Source organism: Lichtheimia ornata (assembly GCF_029851405.1).
Source record: "Lichtheimia ornata isolate CBS 291.66 chromosome Unknown scaffold00026, whole genome shotgun sequence".
Lineage (NCBI taxonomy): Eukaryota > Fungi > Mucoromycota > Mucoromycetes > Mucorales > Lichtheimiaceae > Lichtheimia > Lichtheimia ornata.
In genome coordinates, this window is record NW_026695346.1 from 46,294 (window position 1) to 55,632 (window position 9,339).

The 9,339-nt window shown below is 43.3% G+C and overlaps 2 protein-coding genes across 2 annotated transcripts; both read right to left on the bottom strand.

The window, feature by feature from the left end:
• Nucleotides 1-498: 498 nt before the first annotated feature.
• Nucleotides 499-5,444, bottom strand: O0I10_006090 (uncharacterized protein; the record flags this gene model as incomplete). Its single annotated transcript, XM_058486122.1, has 17 exons — nucleotides 499-1,140; nucleotides 1,203-1,287; nucleotides 1,347-1,362; nucleotides 1,425-1,822; nucleotides 1,885-2,053; nucleotides 2,104-2,179; nucleotides 2,250-2,459; nucleotides 2,522-2,601; nucleotides 2,660-2,772; nucleotides 2,840-2,898; nucleotides 2,968-3,035; nucleotides 3,095-3,272; nucleotides 3,335-3,417; nucleotides 3,490-3,782; nucleotides 3,843-4,372; nucleotides 4,438-4,464; nucleotides 4,527-5,444. 17 exons carry the CDS (start codon nucleotides 5,442-5,444, stop codon nucleotides 499-501), a joined length of 3,945 nt encoding a protein of 1,314 aa, XP_058342996.1.
• A 436-nt stretch (nucleotides 5,445-5,880) lies between these two features.
• Nucleotides 5,881-8,820, bottom strand: O0I10_006091 (uncharacterized protein; the record flags this gene model as incomplete). The annotated part of the gene is made up of 9 exons (XM_058486123.1): nucleotides 5,881-6,091; nucleotides 6,147-6,511; nucleotides 6,568-7,244; nucleotides 7,312-7,466; nucleotides 7,524-7,772; nucleotides 7,830-8,202; nucleotides 8,274-8,488; nucleotides 8,541-8,668; nucleotides 8,737-8,820. 9 exons carry the CDS (start codon nucleotides 8,818-8,820, stop codon nucleotides 5,881-5,883), a joined length of 2,457 nt encoding a protein of 818 aa, XP_058342997.1.
• Nucleotides 8,821-9,339: the final 519 nt, after the last annotated feature.

The following is a 9,339-nucleotide window of genomic DNA, read 5'->3' on the forward strand; positions in this document are numbered from 1 at the left end:
AGAAAACCACCTGATGTTGTTGCATGATGTTAAACCTTTTTCTTTTATCATCTCCCAACAAGACAATGATAGTATTACCTCCTACGTTGTAAGCCAAATTGAAAGTGTGTAGAATTGGAGCTTCTTATGTATGCATATGATGCAATTCACTACGCCCATTACATTAGCAATGTACTATACATCATCCACGTGGTCGTTCATTTGTGGGATCTACTTTGGTACTCCCAGGCTTAAAAAAGACCATATAGCTTGTCAGCTTATACATAAATGAGTGCACTTGTTCATTCATAAACGCAAGACATGCTTAACCAAGAAGACCATGACGGGACACGTGTGATTCAACATTAGTGCCTAAAAGATGATCCCTATGCAACTCATATTCTACTACAAATGATGACGGCGCTTTCCTCAATGACCAGTCAAAGCGATGAATGTGTATACAACAACATGCCATTATAAACAAGAATCAAAATACAATGCAAGAGTATAATAACTTATTTATGAAAACAGAGTCATGGGAGCCATTGATTCGAAAACGTTCATCAAAGTCTCGTCTTTTAAATAGTCCGTAGGGAAGTTGACCAAATGACCACGTACGCCTGATAATCTCTCAGCAATTTCGCTCGCAGGTCGGTCCGGATCAGCAATGTGACCGTAAGGAACCTTGTCGGACACAAATTTGCGATGCTGGTCAAATGTGTGTATAGTGTCATCAGGCACACAACGAAAGAGATCCCGATAAATGAGCGTGTTGGATTCAGCCGTCCTTCGCCAAATGTTGTAGTAGCATCGATCAGCCAGCGGATCGAGTGCTGCTGCCTCTTTGATATAGTTGTCCCTCGGCCCATGTGCAAACTTGTCGTAGACACTTCGTGTCCTGCTCATACGATCAATGAGCCGTACCGCTTCATCGTGTTCATATGTTTGGATATCTCGATCATTGTTGTTCACCACGTCATCCCACCACCCAGTGCCGCCTGATGCACTCGTGTTGTAACCAATGCCTTCAGAAGCACGCGTCTGCAAAATATTGTCAACGCTCTCGTCCATCAATGATGCCCAATCTTTGAAGTCCAATAATCCTAAATGCTCTTTCCATAATTGCATTCGAAGCGTATGTGCAAATTTGGCAGCTTGATACTAAAAATATGGTTGGCATATTAATACATGATACGCATTGGTTGACATCCTTTGTTACTTACCGGCTGACCATCCATATACGAAGAAATCATTTCGGTGTCTTCGATGAAGATTGCCATTTCCGAGTCTCTGTTTCCAAGCAGTGATCTAAAGCACACGATGAGCGATCATGATTAACAGCATCTCTGTATATGATATGGATATACCTGTCATTGATATTGGCTATGATTATGTAGGTTCATCGTTAATAAAAATTAGTATACATAGCCTTCAATGACACTTACCAGAGCCGAGGAGGACAATACGATCATCAATGATCATCAACTTGTCATGGATGTAAACAAGCTCACTCACATAATGATCCCGATCATCCTCATCCTCATTCTCCTCTGAGCAATCATCCATCTTTGGTGAAGACGACGAAGATAAGCTTGCAAGGTCCTCTTTATCCTCCATAGACACTGAAAGGGTGTTGCCATTGTTGTTGGTGTTACCATTGCTGGTCGGCCTTGATGACTTTTTGCCCTTTTTCTTTTTCGGAAACCTTGGCGCGATCTTATCCCAGTTACGCAAACTATACCATCCAATGTACTCTGATGGATCAATGCCTTCTTCTCGTAGCTTCTCACATATGGATGCACCACCACGATTCATCGAGATGTATTGGAAGTGCATAACACCGCTAGAATAAAACCTCGTGAGTTATGATAATCCACGTACGGTCTTAAAGAAAAAGCAAATTACCGTGCAGCTACTGAATCACCCGAAAGGAGATCACCTTCAAATGCAGGAATAAGGGGAATGATAATAAACACCTTGAATTTCTCTTGGTTGAAATGGGCACGCTTGATACGATCCACAATTGCTTGGCCAATCTTGTTACGGACAATCTTATCCTCTCCCGTAGCGCTAACTGTGTTGAGTCAGAGGCATGTTTTAAGAAGTAATATGCCTCTTACTTACTGAAGAATTGGTTCTCGATGTAGACAAAGTGCTTGGCTTGTGAAATAGCTTCCATATAAGCATTGTAAATGGAATGCTGTTGTATTTCCAAATACCCAAAAATAAGCTATCTATCACTTGCCACCGTCATCAACAATGTTACTTACCTCGCGACCGATCCCAGAACTCCAGCTTGAAACGCTTCGTAAGAGCTGTACACGACACGTGCCTTCAAACTTGCTTTCATCACGTTGGGCAACGTATTCTCCTTTTGGCATCAAATAGGGAACAATGGGTCGATGCATACTCTTTGTCGCCTTTAAAAAGTTCCATCGTTGAATGAACAAACGCGCCGCATCTCTGGCAATTGGGCCGACCTTTAAAAAACGCATGCAAAGTGTGAGTGGAGCCCATCCTATTCAACCACAAAGCTACTTACAACTGCACAAGACATATCATGCCATGGCATTCGGGGTGTCTCCTCTCGATCGACAAGAGTAGTATCATGCTTAGCAGCAACTAAGCATCGTATACATAAATAAACGTGCTGATGATGACACACATGAAGGTCTCTTACCATCAACAAAATCCTTAACTCGTGGACTCGAATAATCTTGGCCAGGGAAGATACAAAACTTGTGGCCTTTGGCAGGGAAGTCGGCATGTCGATGGGCATGGGTATCATAACGGCTGCAAAATTGACGAGTGTAAGCATCATTGTGTTGATCGTGGGGCTTTGTTCCATGTTTGTATTTACCCAAAACATAAATCCAATCCACCAATAAGTGCTAAACGATTGTCAACCACCACCAATTTCTATAATTGAATCATCAGCATGCATTCATTGGTAATAAACCTGCATGTTCTTCTTTGTCGCAATGATACCTCGTGATGTGACCAAAAGAAAACAGAATCCCGACTATCAAAGGGTCGTCGATCAGGATGTCGTTGGACTTTTTCATATGGTGAGTTCATTGTGGTCATTGAGTGGTCATGATAGAGTATACATTACCAATGATGTTGGGATGTAGGTTTTGGAGCCATTGTTTGGTGTGAGCTGAATCAATGGTCAATGCTAGAGACATCTCTTTGTATACTATGATATAGATTTTGACACCTTCTTCAGCTTTGCGTTGGAGGACACGGTCAATACGGAATTCTTCGTTCTTCTCTGGTGGTCGTCGCAAGTACTAAGTGTGTCATTGTGTGTGTCAATATTAATTCCATCAGCTGTCAAACAATGAATGCGTACCAATTCAGGGGTTAACCACCAATCAGCAATGTAAATCTCCGATTTGGCAGAAAGGATCGCCTCGGCCACAGCATTAAAATGATCTGCATTTCAAATTCAGGGGTCATTGTTCCTTGATCAAGCAACTACTAGCCGCTTCTCCTTATGTCACTTACTTTCACCATCCACAAACCACTTGACTCTTGCGTGATGTCGAATGGGGGCAAATGAATTGAAACGATGATTCTTTACCCAAGGGCTATTGGTCTTGACCTTTTCAATGCTTTCCAACCACTCTTCCACTTCACGTCGACTGCCCTTGAATTCGATTTGGCGGTATTCGGTACCCAGTGTCATATGATAGCTTCCTAATAAACTTGGCTCGCTGACTTTGATTGTGAATGTCTTGTCGAAAAGCATGATGTCTGAAGGTGATGGTGATGCAATGCCATCACAAAATGCAATGTACCTAAAAAGGGTCGCCATGTTAGCTTATGATAGAAATCAACATTTAACAAGCTCTACTCACGAGTCACGTAAGAGCACCCATTCCTTGTGCCATCGATGCACTTTCCATACGCCACAAAATGTTGGGCTGGATTCACGTAGACGATGCTCGAGAAAACCTTCCTTTCCTTTCCAACCCATGTCTTGTACAATACTGATGGAGGATATCTCAAAGAATTCACAAATGTCGTAGCTCATCAACATGTGTGACTTGGATAGCAGGTTACGGAGGTACTGGGTCAATGCAAGTCGCCTAGCAAGCGCCATCTCTTTCTTTTCCCCTTCGGGTTGTCCATCATAGTCGCTTTCACCTTCTCGATCCAAACCAATCGTTGTACGTGCTGAACTAATCAAGCTCCCAAGTTGATCCGGAAATTGAGGTGGGTTGGGTACATAATCTGATAGGCTGGATTTGAATTTGAGCGTATAATGCAGTGTGGTGAAATCAGCAATCGTGCGTTTGATGACCCATTTGATGTCGCCGTATTGGAGTTGTGTGCGGAAAACCCATTGATTCAAATTCTTCAAGTACTCAGAGTCCGTAACTGTCACCTGAATGAAAATAATCATATCAATATTGGCTTGATACATATATAGGGGTAACCCATGACACTAACCGAAATCATTGCTGGTATAATCGGTGGCTATCAAACATGATACCATTATTACTACATGCTCTTTCATCACTTTTCCCTTGTAAGCTTACCAACTTTCTACCATATTCATCCCTTGATAATGCAATAAACACCGGCTCGAAGATGGGTGGATAGTAAGGCGCCAATGTTGTGCTGGTAGTTGGGACCATGTGCATATCTCTGCCATTGGTGTGTTGTGTATCAATATTATCATCACGTGCTGTACCGAGACCAGGAAAGTTTTGGATGTTTGCAATCATCTTGATCTTGTCAAGAGTTTTCCCCCAATTATCACGTGCCATTGTATCCTGATCCATCGTGTCTCCTTGCCCACCACCATCTATAGAGACCCGTGTAAGCCTTGTTCTTGGTGTTGGTATAGCAGGCTTTGTGGCTAATTGATCTTGTTCTTCATCATCTGTTGCATCATCATCATCATCATCCCCCTCTTGTCGTCGTCGATGGCGCCATTGCTTTCTGAAAGGATGTAAGAAGTAGTTGTCTTCTCCTGCACTTTGTCGTTGTTGATTCCTTCCAGCTGATTCAAACAAGTCTTGTGTGGAAGGTAATTGATCATCGTCTTTGCTAGGATCTTGCTGCCTTGAATGGTGATGGTGATGGTGATTTTTGAATTGTTGCCATATTCTTGGTGGATAATGCCAACTACCACGTCGATGATCGCTATCCTTTTGCAATAACTCATATGTGCTGCTCTCTTCGATATCTGAAGTGCAATGATCGGGATCAGTGTTGCGTGTGGCGGTTGTATCGGCTGTCAATGATAATCGACTCAGGACACTCTTCCAACGTTCCCGTGCTTCACCAAGGAGTCCACTATCGCGTTGGCTCGAGGAGCGTGGATAGCTTTGGTTGTCATCTGCTGAGGAGGGGAATGGCGAGTTGGACGCGAGATTGGGTTGTGATTCATAACCATGTCGGTGTTGTTGAGTGAGGTAGAAGAGGGCACCATCGGCAATGGGGTTTGACATTGGAGAAAGGAAAGAGAGAGAGAAAGCGGCTCACAAGGTGTATTTGTGAGTGTGGCAAAGGAGAACAAGACGTTTACGAATTAAGGATGCAAAGTCTATGCACTCAATTGTTTGGCATGTCCCACTTCCAAATCAGGCTCGGTTACGCTCAGCCCGTATAGGCTTATACTTACTTGTTAAGCACAAGTCTTGTGGTTCATTGTGGCTTCTGCGCCTCATCCGCCCTGAATAAAAGCTGCTGCACGTCGCATGACATGCACAAAGTACACAAAGAGCGTTAATTTTAACCCACAACAATGCATCAACACAAAAAACCTGCATCACGTTTCCGACAGGAACAATCTCAGGCACTCAGCAACCCACTTTGCATAGAACAACGAAAATTCAACTAGATTATTTGATTGATAGATGATATACAACAGGAAAGGGTCACACATTAAATTCTGTACACTGTATCTCCTGACAACATAACTTGGTTCGCTTCCTCCATCTTGACTATAGCAGCTTGTGTTTCACTTCGGCTAAATGGCTGTTCACCGCTCACAATAAGGGCATTGACCCCCTCATACATTTGTTGAAATTCCCATCCACCTTCACCAGCATGCATCTCCATGAATTGAACCACTTTGCTCCTGAACATTTGTAACCTAAATAGAATAACATGTTAATAAACGAATAATGGTACATACACTATGATCATACCTTGCATCCGAAATGCCTTCGTCTGTATCCATAGCTTCATCTTCATCTGGTACAGCAGTTGCTGATGTGTGTGTGTTGCTGTTTTCTACTTGGGTCGTCATAGGGCTATCAGGGATATCTTCATCCTCATCCATATCAGATTCGCTTTCACCGGATTCTTGTTCTTCATCATCATCCGAATCGATCATCATCTTTCTTCTCTTGGTCTTGGTCTTGCGAATCACCTCCTTGAACATAGCCACTCGTAATACTTCAGCTGCAGCCTTGGCATCCTTCTCCTCCACCTTATCATGCAATCGAGCCTTGGCATGGGCAGTAGATAAACGAATCAAAGTTTCCAATGTACGAGCAGTAACAGGAGCAGTCTATTATTATCACAATGTAAGTATTACTGCTTTCCGGTCACAATCACAATACTTGCCTTCTTTCGAGAATCCTCGTCCTTGTCATTACGTAACGATGTATATTCATTGATGATTGTATCGGTTGCTCGCTTTGTCAAAGTAGGTGCTATTTGATTCTTGGCATAGTACAAGTATTTCTTGAGGAAGGATGATTTCAGAATCTTTGGCCGGTTCACAGCTCGAGTGCCAATACGATTCACATTAGCGTGCAGCAGCTGATTGAACTTCTCATAAATGTCATTGTCATCAGCACGTTGCTCTTCGTCTTCTGATTCGGCGCCCATAACATCATCAATGTGTTCACGAATAGGTGCACCTTCCTCCAAACCAGCTGGCACATAGCGATGCATGTTCAATACGTGCTCCGAAATCATACGATCACGCGACTCTTCCATGCTGTCGGTCACCACAAACAATAAATCGAAACGAGACAATAAGGAATCGGGAAGAGCAATGTTCTTGGCAGGATCCTTGGTCAAATCGTATTGGCCATACACAGGATTGGCAGCAGCAACGACACTGCAACGTGCATTGAGAGATGTATGAATACCAGCCTTAGCCACGGTCACCGTTTGTTGTTCCATAACTTCGTGAATAGCCACACGATCGACATCACTCATCTTGTCGAATTCATCAATACACACAACACCACGATCAGCAAGCACCATGGCACCAGCTTCCAATTTACGTTCGCCTATCCAGAGTATATGAGTCCTCTTCCATTCAATTCCATTATAGCCTCTCAAACAATCCAAAATTACCTGTTTCTTTATCAGATGTCACAGCAGCTGTAAGACCAACACCTGAAGATCCACGACCAGTGGTAGCAATAGCGAGAGGAGCAATGCCCAACACATATCGAAGAATTTGCGACTTGGCTGTTGATGGATCACCCACCATTAACATGTTGATATCACTAATCCAAATGCATATAAGCAGGTATCTTTAGAGAACCATCGCCCATTAAACTTACCCTCTGATATGAGTACCATTTTCCAAATTCTTCTCGACACCACCCAACAGCATCATAAGAACGGCCTTTTTGATGTATTCATGGCCCCAAATGGAAGGTGCAAGTGATTGGGACAAGATTTCAAAGATGTTCTTCTTTCGAGCAATCTGGTGAATGTTGCGGATGTCGGTGTCGGTGATAACAGGTGATGCAATACCACCACCGGCCTTGGTGCTCAACAAGTTGATGTCATTACACAAAATGACCGTTCTATATCACCATAATCAGTCATTCATCCCAAGAATCCATACCATCCTTCCATCCTACCTGAAAGTGGAGCTTGTTTGATTTGCATTTCTGTTACCAAGGGATCGATAGATACCAACAAGGCTGACTCTGTCACCGGGCTTAGCCTTATCCACCAAATCATCATCCAAAATGACATCAATGGAACGAGGGAGTTGACCAGGAGGAGCACGCTCTGGCATTTCTTGAATGCTGATGGTTTGGTGATCACGATAGGTACTGAAACCGAATTCTGTGACGAGAGGATTGCCGCTTTCATCCTCGGTAGGATAAACAGATCCAGTAGGGATTGGGTTGCCAGGTGTCATGGCATCACGATATTCACGCATAAAGTGCTTCTTGGTGCGCTCTGAATAATGTACGGAACGAAGCACCTTGGGACGGACCAATGAACCTAATCCATGTATACATGTGTGAGATCTCTCTTCCTTCCTTTGTGTGATAGGGGGTCTTCCTTTTACATACATCGTGTAACAATGCCTTCAATGCACACCATCTTTCCAAGATACATGGCACGCAATGTACGTGGGTTGACATGATGGTCACCAAAGCTACCACGCAAACCAATATAAAAGGGTTGATCATCGATATCATGACGAGCTGGATCGGCCACGGTCTTGACAAGGTTGGTAAGAGCAGCGTCAAAAGCGAGCATAAGTTCACTTGGTTCATTCAACAATCTAACAGCGTCGTTAGACCTCTATTAGCCAAACGAAGTGTCGTTGTACTTGCCTATCAGAGTAGACTGGATTGAATTGACGTAGAGCATCGATGCTGACAGTGAGACGTCGTTGACCTGTAGCCAACATGCCAGGGATCTGAGATCGATAGCTTCCTCGTTCATCGGCACCAGCAATTTCCTGTAGAGATGGGTGTCAAGATCAGTTGAGTTGTTCCTGAGCGAATTGCTTATATGAATAGGTTGTACCTCGGAATCAAGGAAGCTTTCAAAGAATTGAACGTGTTGCTGGAACTCCTCGTCAATGAGCTGATTCTGTTTTCCGTCCTCCATGGGTGAGTGTTGTGTGTGTTGAAGAAAGAGTGACACCGATCGTCGTAGGGCTGGGAAGAAACGGTCAAACGCGACGGACCAACTTTTTTTTCTTTCAGACACGACGCGGCTAGTTGGTGTCTCACCGTCACAAGAGGCACATTTATTGTACAAACATACCACTCAGCCCTAGATAATCCATCCATACATATCATTGCCACCTTTCATTACTCTTATAAATCGATTTGATATCACATGATTACAAGTGACAACATTCGCCTTGAGAATAATGTTCGCTTATGTATATCGTTTCTACAAAACAAACATGATTCGGGATGTTTGATGATGCAGCTAGAGTGGTGGCTAATGGAAGCTGTCATTCTTTCAACGTAATGACTAGCAATAGGGGATGTTCCCTTAGCTCGTAAATTTGATTTTGCATTGAATGGCTAAACACCAGCTTATACGTTTACATACCCACATTACAAGCTTGTACTATTCATCTTCAAGGGGCATGCAACCCTGCCATCCATCTTTACG